The sequence below is a fragment of the Vulpes lagopus genome, chromosome 13 (assembly GCF_018345385.1).
Source record: "Vulpes lagopus strain Blue_001 chromosome 13, ASM1834538v1, whole genome shotgun sequence".
NCBI lineage: Eukaryota > Metazoa > Chordata > Mammalia > Carnivora > Canidae > Vulpes > Vulpes lagopus.
The window spans coordinates 43,409,606-43,437,060 of record NC_054836.1 but is presented as its reverse complement, the minus strand read 5'-3'; the positions used below and the strand labels follow the sequence as shown (position 1 = coordinate 43,437,060).

The window sequence follows — 27,455 nt, the reverse complement described above, 5'->3', positions numbered from 1 at the left end:
ATGCTTGTTGCCCATTTTTTTTTCATTTCAGTGGTCCTCCTGGGTGGGAAACAAGCTCATTGTGGTTTTGATTTGCAGTTTCCCGAAGACTAATGACAGTCGGCATTTTTTATGTGCCTATTGGCCATTTTTATAGGGTGTGTGCTCATTTTAAGTATAAGAAATACAAATTTATAAATACAGTATGATCTCAAGATGGTTCAGAAATGCAGAGGAAAAAAAATCTTTCAGGAAACATACCAAAATATCAACAGTGACTGACTATCTTTGGGTAATGAGATTATGGCTGATTTTCATTTCCTTTTTTAATCCTGTCTATATCTCTGAACACCCTGCAATGAATATGAATTACTTTTATGATCTGAGACTAAAGGAAGGAATGCACAGTAGGGTTTTCTTAGGCTGGAGTCACACCGTGACATTTGTCCGACCAAGAAGGTGTTGGGTAGTTAGGCGTCATGGCCAACAATGTGACCTTGGGTTCCATCTGGCTGAGTCTCCTTTCACTGGAACCCTCATGACTGTGAGGGAGGAGTGCCTGCATCAGAGCAAGAATGGCAGGGAAGACTGGAAGGCTTCCTGGAGGCCAGGGAATGGAGCCGAGTTTTACACAACAGACCTGCAGTGGGCTGACCAAGAACGGGAGTGACTTCATTCTGACCTGCCAGGTCCATTTCTGCCTGTTTGCTCTACTCAAACAGTCTACAAACACATTCCCTAGGACAGCACCCACTTCTCATCCTCCTCTCTCCCGCCAAGCAATGGGGTGGGGAAGGACTGACTGACTGTGATGATGCGTAACATCAGGGGGCCTCACTTGAGCAGGGGAACAGCAGGCAGCAGGCTATGGACACGGGAAGGCACACAACGGACAGACCACAAGGGAAAGACCTAGAATTGAGAAATCTCCACGCCAGAGAAAAACAAGGAAAGGGACCCAAGCAATTTCCAGAAGAACAAACCCAAAAGGCTAACAGGCACTGAAAGAGATGCTCACACTCATTAGTTATCAGAGAAATGCAAATTGAAACAACAATGAGATGTTGCTTTACACCCATTTGACTTGCAAACATTAAAAAGCTGGGTAATGCCAAGTGTTGGTGGAGCTGCCGGTGGGAGTGTAGATTTTGCAAGCATTCTGGAGCGCAATCTGGCAGTACTTCATCACATCAGAAAAGGCATAAGTGATGACCTGGCACTTTCGCTCCTGGGTACGTGTCCCGGAGAAAGGCTCACTTGTACAGGTGCACGAGGGGACAAGCGTGTGAATATTTATCTGCAGGGGCGAGGGGGAGACAGGACGGGTCATACGTGGGCGATGACACCATGTAGCACCATATGGCAGTCACAACAAGAGACCAGATGAGCACACGGCAACACGGGTGGATGTCTTAAAAGCAGAATGCTCAGGGGAAAATGTTAGAAGCGGGATGAAGCACATAACGGACAAAACTTACGTAAATCAGAAGTACAAACACACACACACACACACACACACAAAATAGTACTTATTTTGCAAGAACACACAGAAACACAAATATTCACATTACACACGTCGGGATGCTTGCCTGCGGGAGAAGAGGGATGGGAGTGGAGATAGAGACAAGAGAGAATAAGTTTTAAGAATAAATTACACAGGTGGATTCTTGCGCAGACTAGAATTGGGGACCGAACACGAGAGAGGGGTGACGAAGGCCGAGGGTCCCTCTGTCTCCACTCAAGCTCGTTATCTATTCACTTACAAGTTTATTGGCTCCTCTGGCCGTGGCCTGGGGCCCAGGGAGGAGGGACAGGAGAACAGAGCCTGAGGAACCCAAGTGGTCCACCCGCAGCGACCCAGGGTCGGGTGTAGGGCGGGGCGAAAGCGCTGCACCTGCCGGATGGGCGGCAGGTGGGGCAGCAAGTGGGGCGGCAGGTGGGGCGGCAGGTAGGGCAGCAGGTGGGCGGAGGCTTGGCCTGCGGGCTCCATGGGGCGCGGGTCCCTCTTGCTCCGGCAGAGGGTAGCTGTCCAAGCTCGGCGTGGCCAGCCTAGCACACAGATGTCAACACCTTCACCCCGGAGCGGGAAGGCACCGTCCACTTGGTGAGGGCCCTCCGGGCCGGCAGCAGCTCAGGGTTGTGGCCGTGCCACCTCCGTGAGATCTCAGTCCTCACCTCGGGGGACAAGGGAGAGGATGTCAGGGAGGGCCGCGGCTCCTCCCGTGCTCCACCGCGGTGGGGCTGGGGGTATAGGGAGGACCCTGCAGGAGGAAGGGAGGCCTGGGCTCCTGGGGAGGAGATGGGCCGCAGCCACTACCGAGTATATCTCTGCGTGATACTACTTCCTCCCTCCTGTGGGTATTTCTGACCATTCCCTTTAGCTCTGCTCTAACTTCTAGGAGGTCCTTTGGGTGGGTCCCGTTAAAAACATTCCCTTGGATGCTTTCTTCAATTTCTGGCCTCCCTGAGCATCTTAGCCCGGCCCCTGCTCTGGGATTCAGTCCTGCCCTGCCCGCTGAACTGAGCTATAGCCACTGGGAACCTGTCCAGAGCCGATGCCCCAAAGGGAGAAAACACAGACCCCTATCTAAGGAGCTGCAGACGAGGAGCCTAGGATTCCTGAAAGAAAAGCAGCTGGGTACAGGGAGGCAGGGGTGGGGACCGGGGAATCTGAATTGTCACATCTCCGAGGGGCTGTTGGGGTCACAGGTTGCTGAGAGGCTGTGACCACCCGACAGAGCTGAACTAGGGCTGCAGTGAAAGACAGAGGGAGACAGATTTCTATTCAGTGTAAGGGTGAGCTTCCCCACAGGGGCCTAACAACAGAAGGGCTGTTCTGTGAGTAGTAAGCTCCCCATCACCAGAGGTATGTCACCATCTGGTCTCCAGCGTGATTTCCCGGGACAGATCCCCTCCCAGCTCTCGTGGAATCGTCTTTCCCAGGTCCCATCGGCCTCAGCCGAGGCTGTCCCCCACCCCTGTCGACGTCCGCAGGACCCAAGAGCCACTACATACAGACACTGCCGTCCTGTGTCAGCAGCCAGACACCCAATAAGGCTGGTGTGGGAGTACAGAGGCAGAGGTCGGGGACAGAGGTGGCAGGGGAGGAGCGAGCCGGGTCCCCCAGCTGGCGGATGGCGTGTGCACCCAGGCCTCGGGGCAGCTCCGAGCCCACGGCCAGTCCAGGCCGCCAGAGGGAGCCCTGCCGGTGCTCAGGGCAGCAGGGCCTGGCTGTCTAGGGCAGGAGCTAAATTCTCCCACAAAGCAAGTATATCCTAAGGGACGGATGCAAGCTGCCTTCTGGGTGGGACATTTTACTTTTCCTCCCTCTGCCATCTTTCCACATTTCTACAAGTCTGTCGTCACTATGTGTCTAGGCATGAGTGTGCCCTCCTCTGTGGTCCCTCTCTCCAGGTGCTTTCTCTCGGTATCCCTGGCTCTTCCCCATCGTCCTCCCTCCTGCTGCACCTGACTCTATTTTCCTAGTTCCCTTTCTGTCTGCTGCTGACTTTTTCAGTTCCTCTGCCTCTCCCAGAGCTGGCTTATTCCCTCATCCACTCTCCCTTTTGTTCAATTTTAGGAACACAGAATTGGGGGATCCTTTTAGACCATCCCCAGTCCTGAATGGAGAGTATATTTGGTCCAGGCTAGAGGAGGGATGGATAAAGGACGTTTATAGGAAGCAATCAGGTTCAGCTTGATCTAGAGGCTCAGGACAGACATAGCTTCCCAAAGGATCACAGGAGTCAAGGTTTGGCTCGAGCTGGGATTTACAGGGTCTGGGAAGAAGAGAAGTGGCCTTAGGTCTGGTGGGAGGTAAGACTCAATGGCTAAGGATATCCTGCAGAGTTACCTACCTCTTGGTTGAGGAAGCAATACAGGATGGCAACGATGAAGCCCTGTGGGGCCAAAGAGAAAGGAACACATCAGGATCCTATGGCCTGGCCTCAAGATGTCCACAGTCTTGACCTATCTTTTCTTCCACTACCCACTACCTACTACTCATCTACCCCTTACTACCTACAACCTGCCTGCCACCTTTTTCTCCACCCGCCCCCAGGCTGTGGCCTGGGCATGTATTTGGGGAAAAAGAAGGAGGTGCATTCATCTCTTACTATGCACCGGGCACACCGTCTCACGAAATCCTCATAGCAAGTCTGCCAAGGCTGTACTGTTGATCTGGTCTTATTTCTCTGATTTTCTTTATTTCTGCATCCCTCCCCCAGCATTGAGCACAGATCCTGGTACATAATAGGTGCTCAGTAAACGTTGGATAGATGAATGGCTGGATAGACAGATAACTGGATGATAAATGCATGGGTAAGTAGGTAGGTAGATGGATTGATGGATGGATGATGGGTAGATGGACGGGTAAATGGACAAGTAGGCCAGTTCAGGGGAAGCTGAATGAATAGAGAGATAGGTGGATTAAAAAAAAAAAAAAAAGGATAACCAGCCCGGTAACCCTTAACCTACAGTGAACTCAACCAAACCTGTGGGCTGCACCGCCTCCCTCTTGCCCAAGGACTTGGTGGGAAGGGTCCCTGTGGGGCCCCTCACCTGGAAAGAGCCCAGGCCCAATTCCAGGGGGAGGCGGATGCCCAGGCCAGCACTGTCGGGCAGAAAGTTGAAGATGACATAGTGAATTCCAAACAGCGGGATGAGAAGAAGCGTTGATTTAGAGAGACGCCTGCAGGAGAAGACAAGCCCTAGGCACCCAAGGCTGGAATTAGTAACTCCCACATGCCCCCTGCTCACTCCCAATTCCCATCTATTCTCCATACAGACTCTGTGCACCAGGGACCCTGGAGAACTCCATCTGCCCCAAAAAACACAGTGTGGTACAATGCAGGGCTTCCTTACTTTGGGGACCACGGGTCTTGCTATTCTCGCTGCCAAATGTTGTCTCAATTTATTCCAGTCGATGTCTATGCATCGAAGTCTAGTTCAAAGACCACCTCCTCCAGGAAGTCTTCCCTAACCATACCTCACCGCCACCTCACCCCCATCTAGAAAAGTTCTCCTTCCACAGGATCCTTCCCATAGAAATGGACCCCAGCACTCATCAGTCCATTTGTCCTGGGAACTGGATATTTGGAGCTTCCATCCCTACCCCCCCCCCCACACACACATTGTGACCTCCTAGACAGCAGGGACCAGATCTATCATCTCTCTAGAAGCTTAGGGAGGATCATGGTCCAAGATAGTGAATAAAACAGAACCACACCGACTCCCAGTCCAGTCATGCTCCCAGCATCCCCGAATGCACACGCACGTGCACACACATTACCAGTACTGAGGCTCGGTGTGGAGGCTGCCCTGAGCTGGCTCCAGTTTCCTCAGCAGGATGCGGATAATATTGAGAAAAAGCCCAAAGTTCACCTGGAAATAGAGGTGCAGGAAGGTAAAAGGCAAGAGTCAGGAGTGGCCCTGGTAGCCTGGGACGGGGCCTCTTTGGGAATTACAAACCCTAAATCCTTGAGACACAGGGATGTGCAGGCAGATAGATGTACAGGTCATTGCTCTAGAACTTGTGTCCTGGAGACTGGGAGGTCCCACATGGAGCGCAGGGTCCCTCTACAGCCCCAGGATAAAGGGTGGGGGGCCAGGCCTTGTCATCCTACCTCTAGCGCCTCCCAGGGTCTATCTACTCTTACACAAAGCAGGTGTCCCTCACTTTTGATAAAACTGGGGGAGATGCACACATTCACCGAGGCCACGTAAACCAGCCCCGTTGTCCCGTTTTCAGCATGGGAGCCGGGGGGCAGTTCAGCCAGAGCCCGCCTTCCTCTCCTGCACCGCAGCCCCCCTGCAGTAGGAGATGCTCTACAGCCAGGGTGCCAAATTCATCCCAACCCAGAGCTAGAAGGAGCCTGAGCGATGGTGGAGACCACCTCCTAGTTTTACCGATGCCACACTGAGGTCCGCGGAGAATCTCGCAGAGCCTGGCTGCAGGACCCAGGTACCCTCTCCCCCAGCCTGGAGTCACCTTTCCTGCGGTACAGCCCCCTCGGCAGATCCAAGGAGAATAAAGCAGAGGCGCTGGCCCCGGAGACTGACCCCAACAGAGAGGACGATGGGCCCTTTGATGATCCACCAGTAAGGGGAGCTGTCATCCAGGTCCCAGCACCTAGAGAGAGGACAGGCCAGGACTGAGGGGAGCACCAAAACTGCCCTCCCAGCCTTCTCTCCTCTCTCAGCCAGGTAGGCTCCCTTCCAAAGGGATTAATCCATGCTGGGCTTACCTCTCCCTCCTCTCTCCACCTGGCTGCTTCTTGCTGGCCCCAAAACTTTCCCTGTTCCAGGAAGCCCCTTTTTACCCTGTCCCCTGCCCCCACCTCCCCTTGAGCCCAACACCCTGAGAATCTGAGGTCCCCTCCCACCCCAGGTCATGCCCCTTGCACACCACCCACAACAGCCTTCCCATCTTGCGCCCGGACCCTGGGAGTTCCCTGGAGGCAGGACTGGGGTCTCCTGCTCCTCTCCCCAGCATAGAGAACAGCCACACTGCCTTACTGTCCAGCCCTCACCCCAGGGGTACCCAGCGCCCTGTGATGAGGTGGCCACCCAGACTCACGCAACATCCTCAAAGGCCACCTTGCAGCACACCCACATACCAGTGAAGAGCAGGGGAAGCCCTGTGGGGATACAGAGACACGAGTAAGGGGTGTCTCGGCTCAGGGACTTGCCCCCGCCTGCCACCGCCACTGCCAGCCTCACAGGGCACCGGGAAGGGGGGACCAGGGAGCTGTAGGACTACAGGTTGTCCCTTGGGTCACCATCAAGTGAGCTGAAGGGACCTTTGGGTGAGCTCCCTGCGAATTCCCCGCCCTCCCCTAGCCCCATGCTGCCCTAGCCGGCCTTGGAGCTCACCCCAGCCAGCAAGAACCAGCCGCCAGAAGGCTCTCCTTGTGCTGGGCGACTTGGAGGCCAAGAGGCAGGTCAGGTACACAGCTTCCACCAACAGCCAGCTGAAGTTGGTCATGGTGGCGAAATGGGAGGTGGCCACAGAGACTTTGCAGAGAACCTGTGGGCCGGGGGTCTGGGTTCTTCAGGGCTGGACACCCCCTGGAGCCCCTCCCCCATGCAGGCCCTTCCACTTCCACCTTGGGCTGCCCCAGAGGGGATGTGGTAGGATAATGTGGAGGCTGAGAGCGCAGATTTGGGACCTGGGTTCACGTTTACCAATGCATTCGCTGGGGAACCTCCCCCTGCCTCAGCTTTTCATCTGTAAGGGGAAATACTTCCGCTGCCTATCCTGTGGCCTTGTCCTGAGGACCAGATGGAAACTCTGCGTGGGAATTGCTATTTTTTCACTTTCCTTCCGTCCTTCCTGACCCCACGTCCATCCCCAGAGCTGTGGGTGTGGAGCACCGTCCATCGCTGCAAACACACGAGCAAACACTCGCTCATTCACCGCAGGACTCGCTCATCCGTCAGGGGTGAGGAGCACTGCCTCGGAGCCCAGGTGGCCCGAGCTTGGCCCCAGGCCCACTCCCGTACAAATGGGACTAAAACGAAACGATATGGAGGAACTAAAAGGTGGGAATATATGCAAAGCATTTAGCGCAACGCCTCCACAGCGGTGCTCAGTACACCTACCATTACTACTTCTTTCATTCGTTCACTAAGGTCACTGTTGGTTTGTCTGTCTGTGTGTCTGGCTACTGCTAGCCCAGCTTTGCCTCCACGCTGGCCCCCACTGCCTGTTACGTTCATTCCCTCTGCTTCTCCCGCCTCGGCTCCCTGCCCCCGTGTGACTTCCCCGGTTCTTGGACATGCTTCACGTTTTCCTGTCTGTGAGACCCTGTTCACCCGGTCCCTCCATCTAACGTGCCCTCTCTCCCCTCCGCCCCCCTCCCAGCCCCAAGCTGTCTCCTCCCTGAAGCCCAGCTCTCAACACCCATCCCCCACTCAGTGGTCCCAGTAGCTGGTGCATTCTGTCCCCTAGGCCCTGTGGATGCTTCTGGGGGGAGGGACCCAGGGGCACCTTGCCCAGCACACACCCGCACCCGGACACAGACAGGCAGGGGTGTTCGGGGGGAGGTACAAAATGCAAAGGCCGCTGGGGTGAGGCATGGGCTAGGTTGGAGTATGCAATAAGGAATGGAAGGGGGGACGCGGAATATGGGAAAGGATATGGATCGGCTCCAGGGTCTAAGAAATGCCATGGGGATTTAGGATCTGATTCTGGGGAGGGGTGGGAAGAGAAGGGAAGGGAAGGGAAGGGAAGGGAAGGGAAGGGAAGGGAAGGGAAGGGAAGGGAAGGGAAGGGAGAGGGTGTTTCCTATTCTGGAATTGGCAATCACAGAGCCTTAGGGTATCAGCCCACAGTCGGGGGGCTCCTCTAGGTCCCTAATGCTGCCTTCCTTCCCCCCACCCACCCCGGGACCCTCCAGCCGCAGCTGTTACAGTGGAGAAGCTGCAGTGGTCTGTGTTCTCCCCGTGGAAGAGGGCGGCGTCCTTCAGGAACACAGCTCCCGCCTTGAGGATGAAGGTCACAAACAGCTGGGTGTGGATGTAGTTCCGGGGACAGTGGAGCCTCCTGGAAGAGCAGGGAGGCATGAGGGGGAGCACAGGAGGAGCACAACTGAACTGACTCGAGTCAGACCAGGCTGGACTTGGAGCTTCAGGGTTAGCCATGCAGGACAGCCGACCAACCACCGCCTCGAGGCTCAGCAGAGGTGAGAGGACGGAGGGGACCGGTCCTTGCCTTTGGGGAGCTCAGAATCTGGGGGACAGAGGCATAGGTGGCAGGGTACTGGGCAGGGGAGCCCCCTGGGTGCTCAGAGAGATGAGGCACATCCCCAGGAGACAGAGAATGGCATTAGCCATGTTGGGGGGATCAGACTCTAAAGTTGGGGGGGTACTCAAGGGGGGCAATGGTCAAAGGGTTGGAGCAGTCAAGAAAGGCTCCATGCGGGAGGCCAAAGGATTCTTAAAGCAGGTGGGATCTGGGCTTTGAAGTTTGACAGATGGAAACACATCAAGAACACAGGAAGTGGGCATTCCAAGCAAACAGAGGAAGTTCCACGTGAGCAGAGGTGTCGAGACTGCGGTGAGTCCTGGAGTGCGAGGGCTGGAAAGGGAACACACCGGGGAACGGAAGGGAAAGCCAGGAAGGGCCGCGGGGCCTAGATCCAGCAACCTCATGAGTGTCCAGGCAAGGACTCAGGTTTGGCCCCGAGGACCACAGGGAGGCAGCAAAGGTTCTGGAGCAGGCCAAGAGGACAGCAAACCTGAGAGCAACCAGGATGGCAATGGCCACGAAGAGGGCCACGATGGAGATGCTATGGCCCAGGGTGTAGATGATCTTCACGGTGGAGAAGTAGGATTTCTGGGAGAGTAGAGATGGAGAAGGTTTCAGCAGCTGCACTTTCTGGGAAGGAGGGGCTTGAGGACCATGCAGGTGAAGGCTCTCGGTTCTAGAACCCCCCATCTGGGGGCAGGGTGCCCGTGGCAAGCTCCCTCCTAACAGAGGCATTTCTTTACAGCCTGTCTTGCACCTGACCTGCTGGTGGGCAGTGGGGGGGGGGGGGGGGCAGCAGGGAGTGACATGTTGACTCTCACTGTTAGGTGGGGTGGGACCGAGACAGGCAGCAGAGAAGCTACAGCTTCACTCACTCATTGGTAGATTTTGTCATTCACCGAGGAACGACAAAAGCTCGAGAGGAAACGGGACTGGTTTATTGACATCCTACTTCCTCACCATCTTGGGCACATATGTTCCCCCCAACCCCAAAGAAAGGGGGAGCCAGGGACAGCCACGGGGAGAAGGTCTTTCTATGACCAAGTGTTTGGATCCATCAAAGTCCAGCCTGGACACCACCCTCTCCCCACCCCGAGATGGAGGTGGAGGGTGCAGGCCAAGGGAGGGGACCAGGGACCCCTGGGGGATGCAAGCAACCAGCACCCATATCTGTCTTTTCATTTGAAAAATGGTCAGGCTCATGCCTTCCCCTGCAGGGCTGAGGGGAAAGAGGTAAGGGGTTGGGGGTAAGGAAGCACCTCGCAAAGGCCTTGCTCAATTTGGATGTGTGGGGCGTGCACACCACTCCATGGACCTGGACCAGAGGAGGGAGGCAGCTTGCCCAGGACCACCAGGAGCCTTTGTTTCCCCAGAACCACTCAAAGCTCCTGCCCCAGAGGCCTGGGCACAGAGAGGGCAGCCAAGGAGAGGGCAGCCAGCACATCTCCCACCCTGTCCTCCGCCTCCCCTTTCTCCCAGCACCGTGGCCACGTGTCACCCTGAGCAATTAGCCAAAGACCAGAGCCGTCTCTCTTGCAGACACTGCCATCTTCTGAAACCACTGTAATAAATACTCCCACCCGCTGGCTACAGCGGAAATGGCGGCCCCTCCAGTTGTGCAGTCCACCATCCCTACAACCACCCACGGCAACCCTTCCTCCAAGATGCCAGGAGCCTCTTACCTCCTCAGACAGCAGCTCTAGCGGCACAGGGCAGGCCACAGGGTAAGGTGGGAAGGGCTCAGACCAGCCCGTGATGGTGCAATCCCGCTTCACGGCCCCTGCGAGGCATGCAGAGGTGGGAACAGAGAGCAGGTTATAACTCGTTCTCTCTCTCCAGGACAGAAGGGGAGTCGTGGATCATCTGGTGACCCTGGCTGGGTCTGAAGACAGCTCTTCTCAATGGCAGAGAAAGGGTGGCCTTTCCCCAAGGGGCCTGGGTTCCAGGTCCAGCCTTTCCACACTCCCCCCACTAGGCAGTGGTGGCATCTGAGGAGTCAGACAGGCTCTGCTCCCCGCCACCCCCAGGCCAGCCCCCCTGCCGACATCCACAGAACATTTGCTTGGGGTCTGGCCCTGGGCCCAGCACCTCTATGCTCTGCTCACCAATCCTCCCGCCCTGGGAGGTTAATGTTCTTGGTTTCCCCAGGTCACAGGTCAGGAAGCTGAGGGTCAGGAGGTTGGCTCACTTGCCCAAGGTCACACAGGAAGATGGGAAGTTGGTGTTCACATCCAGATCTACTGCCCCCAAAGCCAGGGATGTGCCTGCCCTATGCTGACACCACCAGGTGAAACCAAATCATCTCCCCACTCGCCACCACACCCAGAACCCTCACCTGGCTCTGAGCTGAAGTGAGAGAAGAAATCTGGACAAGAGAGAGTGACCCACTCGCCAGAGCCTGCCATCGGCCAGCACAGCAGCCCATCCCACGTCCTCGGGCAGCCTAGATAGAGAGATGGGAGCAGAGCAGACTCAGGGGACAGGCCAGGCAGCATTCAGAATGATGAGGCTGGAGGAGATAGAAGAGCTGAGAAGCCACCCCCTCCCTCCCAAGCGCCATACCCAGCGTGGTGTTGGGCATCCCTTCCACTGCTTGCAGACATGACCTCTCATCCTCTCTCAACTGGGTGATGAAGTCACACTCTGGGTGCACATGACCCCATACCTGCAGGAAGAAGGCAATGGGATGAGCCAAGCCAATCGGGTGCTCCCTCTGGGTTCCCTGAGGGAGAAGCCTGATTCACTTCCCAGGCCCTGCTCCTAAGCACAGGGCCTGGCTCCCCGCACTTTCAAGTGCTCTTGGAGGAGATGGAACAGAAGAAGGAAGGCAGGGAGGGAGGAAGTGGGGGGAGGAGGAAGAGAGGAGGGAGGAAGGAAAGGAAGATGGAAGTCTGGACAGATGCTTCCCAGTTTCATCTCACGGGAGCAAATTCTGAGATGCATTGAACACAAGGCTTCCGAAGACCTCCTGGAGGGGACTGAGTCAACAACTCTCTGTGCAGGGCCTTTCCTCCGTCTCTGCCCGCTCTCCTCCCCCCTGCTCCCTGGATGCAATTCTGCACAAAGTACCTTGGTAGGCAGAACAATGCCCTCATTCACACAACAACGTCTGCCTCCTAATCCCCGAAAACCGAATATACGCTACCTGGCCCAGCCAAAGAAATTCTGCAGCTGGGATTAAATTAATGATCTTTGGATGGGGAGATTATCTGGGATTATCTGGACGGACATGAGGTTCTTATAAGAGGGAGAATGTCAGAGTCAGATAAGGAGATGTGAAGGAAGCAGAGGGGAGGAGGTGGGGGGATGGAGGGGACGTGAAAGAGAGCACCCATGGTTTTGTGGGGTGCACACAGATGAGAGGAAAGAGACTCCCCGTGTAACAACAGCAACAACAAAAAATTTAAAAGGGCAGGGGAGGGGCAAAGCCTTCCAGGTATGGAATGAATAAGGCACAGCACAGGGAATGAAGTCAAAGATCTTGTAATAGTGCCGCACGGTGCCAGATGGCAGCTACGCTTGTGGTGAGCACAGCATAACATAGAAACTTGTCGAATCCCCGTGTGGTGCACCTGAAACTAATGTAACAAGGTGTGTCCAGGCTACTTCAATTACCAAAAAAAAAAAAGAAGAAGAAGAAGAAGAAGAAGCAGCAGCAGCAGCAGCGACCTGTTTTGCACCCTGTGCCCATCCCTGACAAATCAGACCCCACTCAATGCACAACAGCCCCGGCGAACAGATATCATCTCCTTTTTAACAAAAGATACAAGTGAGGCTCAGGAAGTGTGGGGAACTTGTCTAGGCCACACAGCTAGTTTCAGGGTGCCAGGATTCCAGCCCAAGGGCTGTGCACCTGGGGGCGGGTGCTTGGGAGGTGCGGTGGCCCCTGCACACTCGTGCCTGAGCACACACACACACTCTCACGCTCACACACAAGCCAGCAGGGGAAGAGGAGACCTCAGTCCATGAGTGCTGAGCTTCCCACCCAGTACCTTGTATGTCCTGTCCTGGTCCCTGTGTCACTTGCAGTAACTCCTAGAAAACATGCTGGGAAATCGCAGCACAATCAGGGAGGGCCCCTGTCCAGCACCCCACTCCCACCACCCTACTCTCCAGTACATAAGTTTGCCAAAAGCTTCTCCAGCCCGAGGTGTATCAAGAGAGGAACAGTCTCCCAAATATGGGAGGGGAGCAGCTGTTCTCCATCTACTGCGCAGGACCCTGGTCCTTGGCCACACCCTTTTAAGAGGGAGCAACCCAAAGGGAATGTGGCTCTGGGACACTAGGGATAGGGAGGGGCCTGGAGATTCTGTGGAAGAATTAGGGACATGAGATGGGAAGGCCCTAACTGCCCCCCTGATTCAGAGTCATATCTCAGGCATACAGGGTCTCTGTCGCCCCTGGAAGGCCCAGGCAGGCCCTGGAGGGAAGCAACAAGGAGGCTAACTCAGCTCAGCCAGGTTTTCCTAGTCAGAGCTACCTAGAGACAAGCAGCTGCAAGGGAAGGGGAGAGGAGGGAAGGGAAGGGAAGGGGAGGGGAGGGAAGGGAAGGGGGCAAAAGGAAAGGGAGGGGGGAGGGGGAGGAGGGAAGTGAAGGAGGGAGATGGGGAGGAGGGGAGGGGATGGAAGGGGAGGGGAGGGGGAGAGGAGTTCTCTGAGCCATGGCCAGTAGCCTGCTTAGTAGAAACTCCTGTGCTGAGGAAGAGCAGTGGGGACCCACCAGGCTCCAGCTAGAGCCCCCCTTATGGCCTTGTGGCTCCCAGATTCGGAGCCCAGCAGGAGAGGCAGGAGGGTCTGTGTTGGCTACTCACAACTGGCAGTGGGCTCAGCAAGCAGAAGATGCAGGCACCCCACACGCTGCTGTCCATGGTAGGGCTCGAAGTGGCTGCCCCAGTCAGTGTCCTTGTCCTCAGGGTGAGCCTCGGCCCTCTTCCCTCCCCTTGGTCCCCTGTGGTTGCTGCTGCCGCCGCCACCCCTACTCTGGTGACTATTTGCATAGGCAGGAGCCAGCAAAGGGGACAGAACCAGCTAAATATTCACAGGATTGCAGGACATCATGCCCAACTCAGCCCCAGCCCCAAAGTGGGCCTCTATGTCCCCAACAGGGAGGGGCTGAGCACCCCACCCCTTCCACTCCATCTGTAAGTCTGCTGTGTCCCTGTCCTGAGCTGACTGCAAGGGCCCAGAGAGGTGATAGCCGTAGGACACCCCTTGCCCTGGCAGGCCAACATTCTTTACCATCTCCTCTCGGAGCCCAGCCTTCTGCTGGCCCACAGTAGAGAGAGCCCCCCTCCCCCAAATGAAGGAGATTCAGAGAAGAGGAAGAAGACGACCTGGGCCCACCGTCAGGAGCTCCCAGTTTGGTTAGTCACCCAAGCCTCATCCACAGGGCTGCAGGTGGGCTTAAGGCTGTGGGGACACAGCAGGGATGGGGGTAGGGTGTCAGTGGGGGTTGCAGAGTAGGGATGAACTTAGAAAAAGAAGCAAGATCATTCTGAAGCCCCTGCATGGGCTGGCCAAGAAGCGTCATATCAGTAGGACCTTGCTTCTTTCCCTGCAAGGACTCCAGCCTGGAAGGCAAGGTGGAATGTGCAGATGTCAAGGCTCTGGACTTCACACGGGGGCTTATCAGTCTCCAGAAGTCTTCACAGCAACAGAGGGGAACAAGCCAAAATGGGAGGTTTGCAAGGGGATTCATGGAGCTAGACCACCCGGAATGAAGCAAGACAACTGTTACCAGCAGCAAAAACTAGAGGTCTTAACGTAGCTGTTCAAATGATTTTGCACATTTGTTACCTGGGCATTTTCATTATTGTTTTAGACTTTAAAATATGGAATCCCAATTGGCCAAGCTAAAGACAGCGTTCTAAGCTACCCTGGCTCTCGCACAGCACTTGGGGATTCGGAAGCACCTTGTATCTTCCAGGGCCCTGGATGCCACTGTCCCTGGTGGGGCCTGATGTTTGTGTGCAGATCTGCATTCCCAGAGCTTGCTGGGCTGGATGCTGGTGACAACAGGCATGTTTACAGCCTGGCACGAATCATGAATGATGAAGGCTCCTCACCCCTACCTCGTGTAGAGTGAGGAATCATTTTACATCAGCAGGGCTTTATTTTTCCGTTTGTATTCATCGCTGACAAAGTGTTGAAGAAAAACATTTTGAAAAGAAAACACGAACCACCCCAAGCCCCACACCCCCCTTGCCCTTGCCCAAAGGTTCTCCTGTGCTTCGCCGTAAAAACAGTGTGGACGGGCGTGCTCGCACAGTTCACCTCATCTTCAGAATGAAGCAGAGCTCCTGGAGGGACAGGCCGAGTGAGGACTCACAGGTGGGACAGCAGAACACTGAGAAGGTGTGATCTAAAGGGAAAGCTAGAACCTTCCATCCATCAGCTACAAATAAGCAACAGCGCAAGGATGCATATTACAGTTAATCACTGTTGGCAATCAGTATCAATGTCATTAGCATTAATGAAGGTTAATAATCAATATTGACACTTAATAATAATTATTATCTAAATTAGTGGCTCTTAACAGGGAGCAATTTCATCCCCCAGGGAATATTTGGCGATGCCTAGAGACAGTTTTCAGTATCACAGCCAGGGGTCAAGGGGGGCAAGGAGCGGTGGTGACAAGGTGCTACTGGTAGAAAATGGATTGAAACCAAAGAAGCTGTTGAACGTCCTATGATGCACAGGACAGCCCCCACAGCCAGTAAAGAATTACCCAGTTTAAAAGGTCGATGGAACTAAGGTTGAGAAACCTGGATCCAAGGGTCTTCCAGGCCCATTGTCCTTCTGAATAGACCAGAGTCACTGAACACCCATCTCTAAGTACCTCTGTATCTACTCAAGCTCAAATTCTGCCTCCAGGGCTCGCCAGCTGTGTGAGACCGGCTCCCTGCTCAGCGGGGAGTCTGCTTGTCCCTCCCTCTCTGCCCCTCCTCTCACCTCATGCTCTCTTTCTTTCTCAAATAAATAAAATCTTTAAAAGAGAGATCATATCAAATTGCTTTTCAAACTGGGTGTACCAATGTTTGCTCCCATCTGCAAAGTAGAAAAGTACCACTTTCCCACATTATTTTCCAAATCTCATATTATTAGTCATGAAAATTTTAGGCAATGTGATCGATGAAAAAGGATTAGCTCATTATTAGTTTCATTTTCTTTAGTATTAGTGATATTGAGCATCCCCTCATCGGTGCAGTGGCCCTACATTTTATTGGTGTGGGGCTTGATCCCAGGACCCGGGGACCATGACTGAGCTAAAGGCAGAAGTTTCACCGACTGAGCCACCCAAGCAGCCCTGACGTGATCTTTTAAATCTATACACGAACATACTCAAAAACCAGAAGCTCCATTTCTGAATATTTGCCCCAGAGAAAAGTATTACGTAGTAAAAAAACCAGAAAACAACACAAAAGCCCAATGATAATGAAATAGCTAAATTAAATGTGGTATGTTCATACAGTGGAATACTATCGAATGTACCATTAGATACTATTAAAATACTATTAAAAGAATGAACTAAATCTGTTTGTATTAACATGAAAATATTTTTTTTTGGCTAATTCTATCAATTTTTTTAAATTCTCTTTGATTTTTTCTCCTGGTCTTCTGTTATCCTTTCTGCAGGTCGCTTCTTCAACCCCTTCATTTTCCTGGTTTGTAGTTTGCTTAGGTCTTGCTTCTGCATATGACTCCTTCCATAAGTTGTACCAAAAGTATCATGGGAGACATTTTTCTTCTTCTTTGGCTTGAGGGCTTTTGGCATTTTCATAGATAATTTATAAAGATCATCTGAAGCCAGATGTGTCCTCCTCAGAACCAGATCCAACGAGGGCCTCATCTCTTCCAATTCAATCCTTGGTGTTCTACAACCGGATTTCTTCAGCAGCAACTTATAGCTTCGGAAGTAAATTTTCCCATTCAGTGCAGTGAAGTGGAGAACATACTCTAAACCAGCCAGACAGATATTTGATACTGTGGGGCCTCTGAAGAAATCAATAAGAAGATTTTTCAGCCTTCTATAGTCTTCTGTTACATCAAAATCATCACCAGCAAATATTAACATGGCTTTTGTTCCCTCGGGACATTTACTATTCTTAACCTCTTTTAGAGAGACAAACTTCTCGATACCTAATTCAATCATATCCAGCACATGGTAATCATACATACGACCTATTACTAGATTATTTGGCCGCTTCTTATTATGGGAGCCAAACATAAATAAAGAACAATCGGACTTCTTTGAAAAGAATTCCAATGATGTCTGATCCTCAAATGGTCTTGTAATGTTTTTCTTTTTATACAGAACACCATATGGTTTTTTCAGTGCATACACATCTCTAAGTACTGTGTCACCATTGAATTCGCATTTCCCCCTTTAATCAACATTGCATTTTTAATATTTTCACTGAGTTTCGGTTCTCTCTTCTCAAGGAATCTCTTTGCTCTTTTCGTTTTGGGCTTTACAACTCGGTCCAGAGCGTCCATGGCTACGGCCACACATGAAAAGATTTTTTTAATGTATGTGAGGAATTTCTGCTTCCAGCCAAGACAGAGTAGCAGGGACTGACTTATTTTCCTCCCACCGTAATGACAGGAAATCTGAACAAAATATACAAAATTTTAGGTTTTAATAGATGAAGAAAGAAAAGCACACACAATCATCACAATTGATGCAGAAAAAGCATGCGACAAATGTGAACACTCTTTCAAGACAGGAACACTTAATATACTAAGAGTAGAAGGGAGCTTCCCTAACATGATAAAGGCCATAAATGAAAAACCCACAATGAATATCATGCTCAGTGATGAAGACTGAGCTTTTTCCCTAAGATGAGGAACAAGACAGATGTCTGCTTTTGCCACTTCTATTCAATGTAGTACTTACTAGAAGGTCTAGCCAGAATGATGAGGTAAGAAAAGAAATAAAAGACACCCAAATCAGAAAGGAAAAAATAAAATTATCTCTGTTTGCAGATGACATGATCTTATTTGCAGAAAACCCTAAAGAACACACACACACACACACACACACACACACACGCACGCACAATTAACATTAATAAACAATTCAACAAAATTGACATGCAAAAATCTGTTGTTTTTTTAATACACTAAAAATTAAACAATCAAAAAAATTAAACAATCTAAAAAGAAAATTAAGAAAACCTCTCCACCCATTTGCAATAGCATCAAAAAGAATAAAATGCTTTGGAATAAATTTAACCAAGGAAGTAACTTTGACAAAAAAAACAAGACAACAAAACAAAACATACAAAACATTACAAAAGAAATCAAATATCTAAAGAAAGGAAAATATGACTTGGTTCATGGATTAGAAGACTTAATTTGTTAAGATGACAATACTACCCAGAGTAAAACATAGGTTCAATGAAATCCGTATATAAATCCCAATGGCATTTTTTTCAGAAATAGAAAAATCTATATTAAAATTCGTATGGAATTTCAGGGGACTCTGAAAATTCAAAACAATATTAGAGGGGAAATATCAGAGACCTCACATTCCCTAATTTCAAAACTTACTGCAAAGCTACAGGAATCAAAACAATGTGGTGCTGGCATAAATATACATATAGACCAATGGAATAGGAGAGAATAACCCCTCACACATATATGCTCTATTGATTTTGGCAATGCTGCCAAGACCATTCAATAGGGGAAAGGACAGTCTTTTCTACAAACACTACTGGGAAAACTAGATATCCACATGCAAAACACGAAGTTGGACCCTTACACCATATGCAAAAATTAACTCAAATAGATAAAGACCTAAATTCAAGAGCTAAAACTATAAAACTCTTAGTGGAAGACAGAAGAGAAAATTTTCATTACCTTCGATTTCACAATGACTTCTTGAATATGACACTAAAAACAGAGGGAACAAGAGAAAAGTAGAAAAAATTGGATGTCACAGAAATCAAAAAACTTTGTCCAGCAAAGGGCACCACAAAAAAATGAAAAAAAAAAAAAACAAAACCTCACAGAATGGGAGAAAATATCTGCAGGTCATATACTGATGAGGAATCAATATTCAAAAAATATGTAAGCTCTTACAACTCAACAGCAAGAAAACAAAAACAAAAAAACAAAAAAAAAACGATTCAAAAATGGGCAAGAGACTTGAATAAGCTTTCTTCGAAGATGATAGACACATTGAAAAAAAGCTCAGCATCATTAATCATTCAGGAAATACAAGTCAAAACCACAATGAGATACAACCTCACACCCACTAGATTGCTATTATTTTAAATTATGGAAAATAATACATGTTGTTAAGGATATGGAGAGATCAGCCTTCCAGCCCTGCTGGTGGAAATGGAAAACGGTCCAGCTGCTGTGGGAGACAGTTTGGCAGTTTCTCAAAAGGTTAAACAATTCTACTCCTAGGCACATATCCTGAAAGCAGAGACTCCAACAATACTTGTAGACCAAGGCTCATAGGAGTATTATTCACCATAGACAAAAGGTGGAAACAACCCAGGTGTCCATCAACAGATGAACGGATAAACACAACGTGGTTCATACCTTAAACAGACTATTACTCAGCCATACAAAGGAATGAAGTCGTGACATATGCTCCATCATGGATGATCCTTAAACATATTCTGCTAAGTGAAAGAAGTCAGACACAAAAAGACAAAGGCTGCATAATTTCACTTAGATAAGAGATCTAGAGTAGTTAAATTCATAGACACAGAAAATAGAATAGAGGTTATCAGGCTTTGGGGTAATGGGGAAATGAGGAGTTGCTACTTCATGGGTACAGAGTTTCTATTTGGGATGATTCAGAATTCTGGAAATAAATAGTAATGATGCTTGCACAACATTGTGAATAGCTAATACTTCAGTACCTAAGCCACTGAATTGTGCATCTAAAATGGCTAAAATTGTAAGTTTTATGTTGTGTGTATTTTACCACAATTTTTAGAGTGAAAAAAAATAATTGGTTAAAGCAAAAGTAATAGTGAAACATTGTGGGGTCTATGGCACATATAGAAGTAAAAAGCATGAAAACAACAGCAAAAATGAAAGTAGAAGAAAGCAGAAGTATATGTTTATACAGTTTCTATGCTATTTGAAACAGTGTAATATAGTTTAAGGGTAAACTGTCATAAATTAAAGATATACATTGGAAATGCTTGAGCTCCCACATCAAACAATAAAACAAAGAGATAGTTAATCAGCCAATACCAGAAATAAAATCAATCATATAAAAACTAGTCAATCAAAAAAAGAAGAAAAGGAAAGGAAGAACAATGAAACAAAGAGCAGATAAGACAAACAGAGCATAGGAGAACTGTAGAGGTAAATCCAACAATATGAATAAATAAATTAAATATCAATGGACTAGTCACCCCAATTAAAGAGATCATCAAATTGAAAGAAAAATGAAGACCCAGCTATATATCTGCAAGAAACTATTTTATTTTAAGTAGGCTCCACATCCAGCATGGAGCCCAGTATGGGACCTGAACTCACAACCATGAAGCTGAGATCAAGAGTTGAACGCGCAACCAACTGAGCCACCCTGGTGCCCCAAGAAACTCATTTTAAAGATAAAGCCCTGATCGGTTGAAAGATAAACAAAGGAAACCACAAACCACGCATGTATTAGGATAGTTAAAATTTAAAGACCGATAAGACCAAGTGCGGACAAACATGCAGAACAACTGGAACTTTTGCGTGTTGCCGGGAAGAATGCAAAATAGTACAACCACTTTGAAAAACAGCTTAGCAGTTTCTTTTAAAGTTAAGTATGCGCTTAACCATCAACCCTACCTTAGGCATTTGTCCAAGTGAACTGAACACTTATGTCCGCCTGTACACAAATTGGATAGCACTTTACTCATAATCATCCAAAAATGGAAATGACCCAGATATCCTGCAACAGATAGTGGTAAACAAACTATGGTATATTCACACAGTAGGACATTACTCATCAATAAAACGGGACAGGCTATTGATTCATGCAACCTTATGGATGAATCTTAAATTGACTTTAATGGGTGAAAGAAAGAAGCCAAATCCAAAAGGTTACACACTCCATTATTCCATTTACATGACATACTAGGAAAGAGAAACTATAGTGCCAGAAAGCAATCTGTAATTCCCAAGGGTTGGGGGTGAGAGAAGGATCTGACTACAGAGGGGCAGCATGAGGGAATTTGGGGGGAATCAAGGAACTATAAGGAATTATAATGTGGGATATATGATTCTACGCATGTCAGAACCCATTGAACTGTACATCTCAAGGAGTGAATTTTACTATATGAAAATAGTTTCTTAAATCAACCAGGATGGACATGCCTGGGTAATTTAGTCGGTTAAGCATCCAACTCTTGATCTCATCTCAGGTTTTGATCTCAGGGTCATGAGTTCAAGCCCCTTGTTGGGGCTTGATTTTGGGGGGCTTGCTTGAAAAACATCAACGAGATGTCCTGGGTGTTCAGGATGTCGTGCAGACTATAACAAATGAATTTGACTATATTACACATATATACATAACCACATTCTAGGGAGTGGGAAAAAAAGAGATTGACCTAAATGTTTTGCCTGGATACTGTGGGACTAAAGATAAAAAGAACTGTACACAAATTCTGTACCATTTTTGGTAAATTTGTTTTTCACAAAGATATGAGTTAATAATCTTGAAAATATGTTGCACGTATAGTAAGGTGGGACAAATAAATAAATATATTATAAGTAATAGGATGTAAATAAAGATACTGTAGTCAATAAAAGCCAGAGAGGTTACAAATAAATAAAGAAAAAAAAATGCCAGAATAAATACATGGTGCTGAATCGGAGTCACAGGTATTAGAATAAAATCATATTTTCTTTGAAGAGACAGATATATAGAGATAGGAACAAAGGTAGGTACGTAGATAGGTGGATATGTACATACATGTACATATAAACATGCACGGGTGAATATATGTTTATATATTTTCTAGCTCCATCCAATGAGAGGACCCGGTGTCATCCTGTATTGGATCCTGGAACAGAAAAAGGACATTAATGGAATCTGAATAAAGTCTGCAGATTAGTGATGGCTTTGTATTAATGCTCATTTCCTATTTTCAATAATTGTACCACAGTTATATAAGATGCTAAAATTAGAGGAACTCTCTCTACCACCTTTGCAATTGTCCCGTGTGCCTAAAAGTATTTTTTAAATATAAAGTTAAAAAAGAGACCCAATAAAATTAAGAAAATGAAAAGGCAAGCCACTAAGTGAGAGAAAATATTTCTAGAATATCTGTCTTATAAAGAACTCATACCTAGGGGGGGTTTCAAAGAATTCTGACCACTTCATAGAAAACAATGTGATTTTCAAAGAATGGTGAGGATTTGAATGGTCGTGTGAGTGACAAGCAGGGACATTTAAAGATGCTGGATAACATTAGCCATTACCAAGGTGTATATGTCGCCATGGGCTCCACTACACACCCACTAGACTAACAAGTAAATAAACTGACAATATGGGTTTGGAGAAGGATATGGAGCAGCTGGGGCTCTCAGACATTGCTGGCAGGAATGTGAAATGGTACAGCCTCTCTAGAAAAGAATTTGGCAGTTGCATATAAAGTTAAACATACACGTATACGACCCAATAATTTTACTTCTAAGTGTTTGTCCAAGAGAAATAAAAACATATGTTCACACAAAGTCTTGAACCCAAACGTTCATAGATTCATAGGGGTGGAATGGGGGCGTGGTCAAAGGGAATATTTGCAGTAACTCCAATATTCTAGTGTTTAAGGACATTTTTTCGGGCTTGACTTATACTATTAAAACTAAACTTAGAAGGTCACAGCAGGTAGTGTTTAGGGGTTTTTTCTGTCACCTAGTGGGTCTGCCGGCTCCACAAAGCAGGTGGGCTCCTTGAGGGTGGGGGCGGACCTGTTCTTCTAGGACAGCCCCCCTGGCCCCCAGCACCAGGTCCAGATTCAGAGGCGCAGAGGCTTTTCTGTCGCCCCTGTCTGGTGCCCTCTGGTGGTGATGCTGAGCAATCACTGCCTCTTCCGAGTCTCAGGGTGGCAGGGGACATGCCCACAGCTGAGATGGGGGGCCTTGTAGCTGATGGATGGGCCCCAGGGACCAGCTGTATTTGGATATTTGGCACTGAGCTCCTTTCTGGGGGCGAGGGGCATGCTATAAGCAGAGGGTATCAGAGCTAGGCCAGAGTGAGCCCTATTTCTGCCCGAGTTTTCACCCCCTTTCCCGGTTCCCTCAGGGACAGGCACAATCAAGCACAGAAGCTGGGGCCCTGGGGCCTCAGAATGGATCCCTATAGACAGAAGCCCCATCCTCGGCCCCCTGAGAGGGGGCTTCACCTAACTGGAGCTCTGCAGGGGCTCTGGCCCCTGGAGCCATCAGCTGCTCCCACCAGGGCCTGTGCCCCGGTTCTGCATGGGGCCCATGTCAGAGCTCAGCCTGCCATTTATCTGCCGTCTAGGCTAGACCAGGGGTGAGGCTCAGATGGAGGGGTCAAGGTCAGAGCTGGGTTTGGGGCTGGGTCAGGGCTCAGTCTCTGGTCCGGTCAGTAAGAAAACCAGGGCTGAGGATTCTTGGAGTACCACTAATAATGATGCTTAGATTCTTTGGGCTCTGAATGGCAAATCCATTTCTGTTCTAAGGCTTTTAGGTCAATCTCACGATCCCCAAGTGGTTTTTCTGCCAAATAGAAAGCACGGCCCCGCAGGAGCACCTTCTAGATGGGGGGCAGGGTGGAGTGGGACAGGGCGAGGTGTGGACTGGCCGGGGTGCAGGAGGAGCTCTGGCCTTCAGCCAGGCAGCATGAGAACAATGTGACACTTTGTTTTCCTCCAACCAAAGAAGGTGCTTTGATTTGTGCATGGATAACTCATTTCTTTGTAAACTTTAAACTTCACCACAGACTTTGCCCTCCTTCTCCTCAGGCAGGCTTCCCCTAGCCAGGCCTGACGAGAGGAGCTGTGGGGCTACAGACCCAGCTGTCCCTGGCACGCACTCGGCATGGATAATTGTCCTTAGTTTGCAGAAGGGGAAACTGGTGCCCAAGGTGCCAAGGTGGCACAGGAAATTGATTTCTGAGCTGGGGCTGGGATCTAGGTCTCCTGGTGTCCAGGCCCAGGTTCTGTCCATGCCCCCAAGTTACATACCAAAATGCACCATTAAATTCTTTTTTTAAAATATTTATTTATTTATTCATGAGAGATGCAGAGAGACAGGCAGAGATACAGTCAGAGGGAGAAGGAGGCTCCCTGCGGGGAGTCCCATGTGGGACTCAATCCCAGGATCCCAGGATCGTGCCTTGAGCTGGAGGCAGGTGCTCAACCGCTGAGCCACCCAGGCATCCCCACCATAAGATTCTGATTCAAATTTTTGGTGGCTTATTTTGGTGTTGAGGAGGTCATGGCACACATGAAGGTGCTGGGAGCAGAGCCCCCGATCTCTGTGAGAGCATCTTGGGGAAAGGGGTCCAGGACAGAGCAGAGCAAGGCTGCACCCCACACACGCTGCCTCACCTTGCACCCACTCCCTGGACTTTCCGGATGAGGCAAAGCCCCGCCTTCAGGCAGAGGAAGGGTCGCCCAATCCTCCCCACCCCCTCTCCTCACAGGTGGGGAGACCAAGGCCCGAAGAGGGCAGGGGACCTACCCAGGGTCACACAGCCTGTCAGACGCAAAGTGGGGTGCCCCATGGCCAGCCACTCACTCTTCCCAGAGCAACAGGAGAAGGGACTGTGCCTATGACATGGGACCCTGGACCGGGAGGGGACAAAGCTGGGATGGCAGGGCTGGGGGGTGAGGAGGGGGAGTGCAGGGCTGAGGGGACAGGAGTCAGGGGCCAGAGGCTGGGCCCACCGCGATGCTTGGGGTCTGCCTGGCTGCGGGGTGGCCAGTGTCAGGAGGCGGCGACGGTGGCCGGGCAGAAACCGATGGTGGCGAGTGCCCTACATTCGAACTCCTGCCACAGAGGCAAAGATGGAGGGAACATCCCAGAAAATTAACTACGTCATGCTACCATCATTATAAAGCTCAAAAAGAGGAGCTTTAAACAGTAGGTTAATTAGGCATCTAGGCATGCATGATTTTAAAAAATAAAATTTTTTTTTTTAGGCAAAGAAATAATAAACAGAAAATGCAGGATGGCACGTGCCTCTCAGGGCTCTTCTGGAATAGGGCACGTGCTCACCGCTAGATGCGAATTACTGGAAAAATTCTAGTTCTTGGCGTGAGAGACAGGCTGGTCCGGGTCTATTGCATTATTAAACTTGATCATTCACCTCTCTAATAATACCTATTTCCTCAGAGCCCACTGAGTGCAGACGCTTTAACAAGCATACCACGTACGGGAGCTCGTTTAAAGCTCATGACAGCTCCGTGGGGTGGGTCCCCTTTCTGCAGATGAGGAAACAGGACCCAGTGACCTGTTGGAGATATGAGGCTCCGGATTCTAACCCGGGCTGTCTGACTGCAAAGCCCGTGGTCTGAACCCCTCCACCAAGCTGCGTATATTATCGTGTAACTAGGTTACTTTTGGCGTAACTAGAAGTTTAAAGTGTCCTGGGAGAGGTGGGAAAGGGAGATGTCCCCACCTGCTCTCCCCTTCCCTCCCGGGGTAAAATCCCTCTCCCCCTCCCCTCCCCTCCCCTCTTCTCGCCCCTCGCCTCCACCTCTTCAGTCATCCACCCCTCTTCTCTGGGCACCTAGCACTGATGATCCTGTGCTTTCATTTGCACACCCGGGTGACCTGGTGTGCAAGTGAATGTGATGGGTTCGCAGCAGGGCTGAGCCTGGAAGACACAGGGAGGAAGCAGCTCTGGTCCCCGGCTCCTCCGGCCTCCTTCGGAGTTGGGCCGTGGGCTAGTACAGGAGGTGCTGATGCTCAGTTATGATCTGAGGGGAGCCTGCCCTTGCGGTAAGAGAGGATGGGGAAGGCAAAGACTGGGTCCCCCAAGGCCTCCCTCTGGCCTCTCTGCAGCTCGATCCTCACCCTCCCCACCCAAATCAGCTTGGCCCCACCCAGACCCCTTATTTATAAACCATATGTCCCCGTGTCCTTGCCTGCCCCTGTTTGTCCAAAGGCTTCAGCTGCTTCCCCTGATAACCCAAGGACCAGAGGTCCTGGACAACTGGGAGGAGCCCAGGGCAAGTAGAGTTCAGGGATGCTCAGCCGGGCCCCTCCCTCTGCTCAGGAAGTTTCAGGGACGTCTCAGGGCTTGATGCATAGAACTCGTTCAAAAATTGGTAGCTGACCCCATTTTAAAGATTAATTTCCAAAATAAAATAAAATAAAATAAAATAAAAAATAAATAAAGATTAATTTCCACTGTTATGCCCCAGGAGCAGTTCCAGACTTCTTGGCCAAACCCCTCAAAGCCAACTGAGGAAGTTTAGGCCCAGAATGGGAGGTCACTGGCCCACTCTCCCACAGCAAGGCAGTTTGAACTTCCCTCTACTTCACCACACCGCCTTTCCACCCAGGTAGTACAGAGAAAGGGAGAGAACTTGGGGCTAGAGCAGGCTCAGAATCCTGGCTCGGCCCTTCCTAGCTGTGCAACTTTGTTTTTTTGTTGTTGTTGTTGTTGTTGTTTTTTAAGATTTTGTTTATTTATTCATGAGAGACACATGAGAGAGAGAGAGAGAGAGAGGCAGAGACACAGGCAGAGGGAGAAGCAGGCTCCCCATGGGGAGCAAGATGTAGGACTCGATCCCAGGACCCCAGGATCATGCCCTGAGCCGAAGGCAGACGCCCCACCACTGGGCCACCCAGGTGTCCCTAGCTGGGCAACTTAGAATTGGCTGCCTCACCTCTCTGACTTATAGTTTCTTCATCCATGAAATGTAACCATTGTCTGTTTTGTTCAACAGTCGGGACCCAGAATAGTGCTTTGCACATAGTAGGAACTCAGGACCTATTTCTCAGGCAAATGAACAAGTGAATCCCAACCTCTCAGGTCATTTTTGAGGACTAAGCAAAGCCACAGAGGCGAATTTCCCATCCAGTGCCAAGCACACAGCAGGACAGTACAAATGGTGTTCCCTTGGCCTCTTCACCGATCACTCTGAGGGCTCCCACCTCCCTTCTCACCCCAGCCCAGGATCTCAATCTCCAAAGCCTAGATCCAGCCCGAAATTCTCAGACCCCGAGAGCCCCAGCCTAAGGAGTCCGCTCAGCGCCCCAGGCCAGCCTCCTCTGCAGCCCCTCCAGCACGTTCTCTCCAATCCTCTGCCTGCCGCCTGGGGAAACAGTGCCCCTTGGCTGCCCCTTGGGGTCCAGCCTGCAAGGCCTCGTCCCTTGGACATCTCAGTCCTCTCTTGTCCTTTGCTCAGGAAATGTTGTCCTCCCCCGTAACCAGTGGAGGTACAGAGGTGGGCCAGCGGAGGGGGCTGGGATCAGGGCAGGTAGCAGGTGAGCCTGGCGGCCCTCCTCGGGCAGCTACTATGCTCGGGGCAGCTCTGAGGGCTGAGATGGTTAGGACCGCCTCGCAGGGCCAGGGAAAGGCCCAAATATGAAATGGCCTCAGTAAAAGGCAGCCGGAGATGAGGGCCCGAGCAGGCTCGGAGCAGCAGGAAGAGCTCTGGCCGCAGCTAAGAAGACACCCCCAGGGGACTTCGTGAAGTCTCCTTCTCTCTGGCCTCAGAGTTCCCAGCTCTTTAATGGGGATGAGGGTGTAGGTGTGGGGGATTGGGTTGATTCCCTGTCACCC

General features: G+C 50.3%; 2 protein-coding genes across 2 annotated transcripts; both read right to left on the bottom strand.

Moving 5' to 3' along the window:
• Positions 1 to 2,028: 2,028 nt before the first annotated feature.
• On the bottom strand, positions 2,029 to 13,596 carry GHRHR (growth hormone releasing hormone receptor). Its single transcript, XM_041728167.1, has 13 exons — positions 13,540 to 13,596; positions 11,291 to 11,393; positions 11,064 to 11,171; positions 10,411 to 10,508; positions 9,219 to 9,316; positions 8,392 to 8,524; positions 6,853 to 7,006; positions 6,557 to 6,617; positions 6,040 to 6,109; positions 5,270 to 5,361; positions 4,540 to 4,669; positions 3,837 to 3,878; positions 2,029 to 2,154 (listed from the first exon to the last, which is right to left on the bottom strand). Exons 1-13 carry the CDS (start codon positions 13,594 to 13,596, stop codon positions 2,029 to 2,031), a joined length of 1,272 nt encoding a protein of 423 aa, XP_041584101.1.
• A 2,717-nt stretch (positions 13,597 to 16,313) lies between these two features.
• On the bottom strand, positions 16,314 to 17,230 carry LOC121474879 (ribosome production factor 2 homolog). The gene has a single exon (XM_041728032.1). The coding sequence runs from the start codon at positions 16,953 to 16,955 to the stop codon at positions 16,314 to 16,316; it is 642 nt and encodes a 213-aa protein (XP_041583966.1). The 5' UTR covers positions 16,956 to 17,230.
• Positions 17,231 to 27,455: the final 10,225 nt, after the last annotated feature.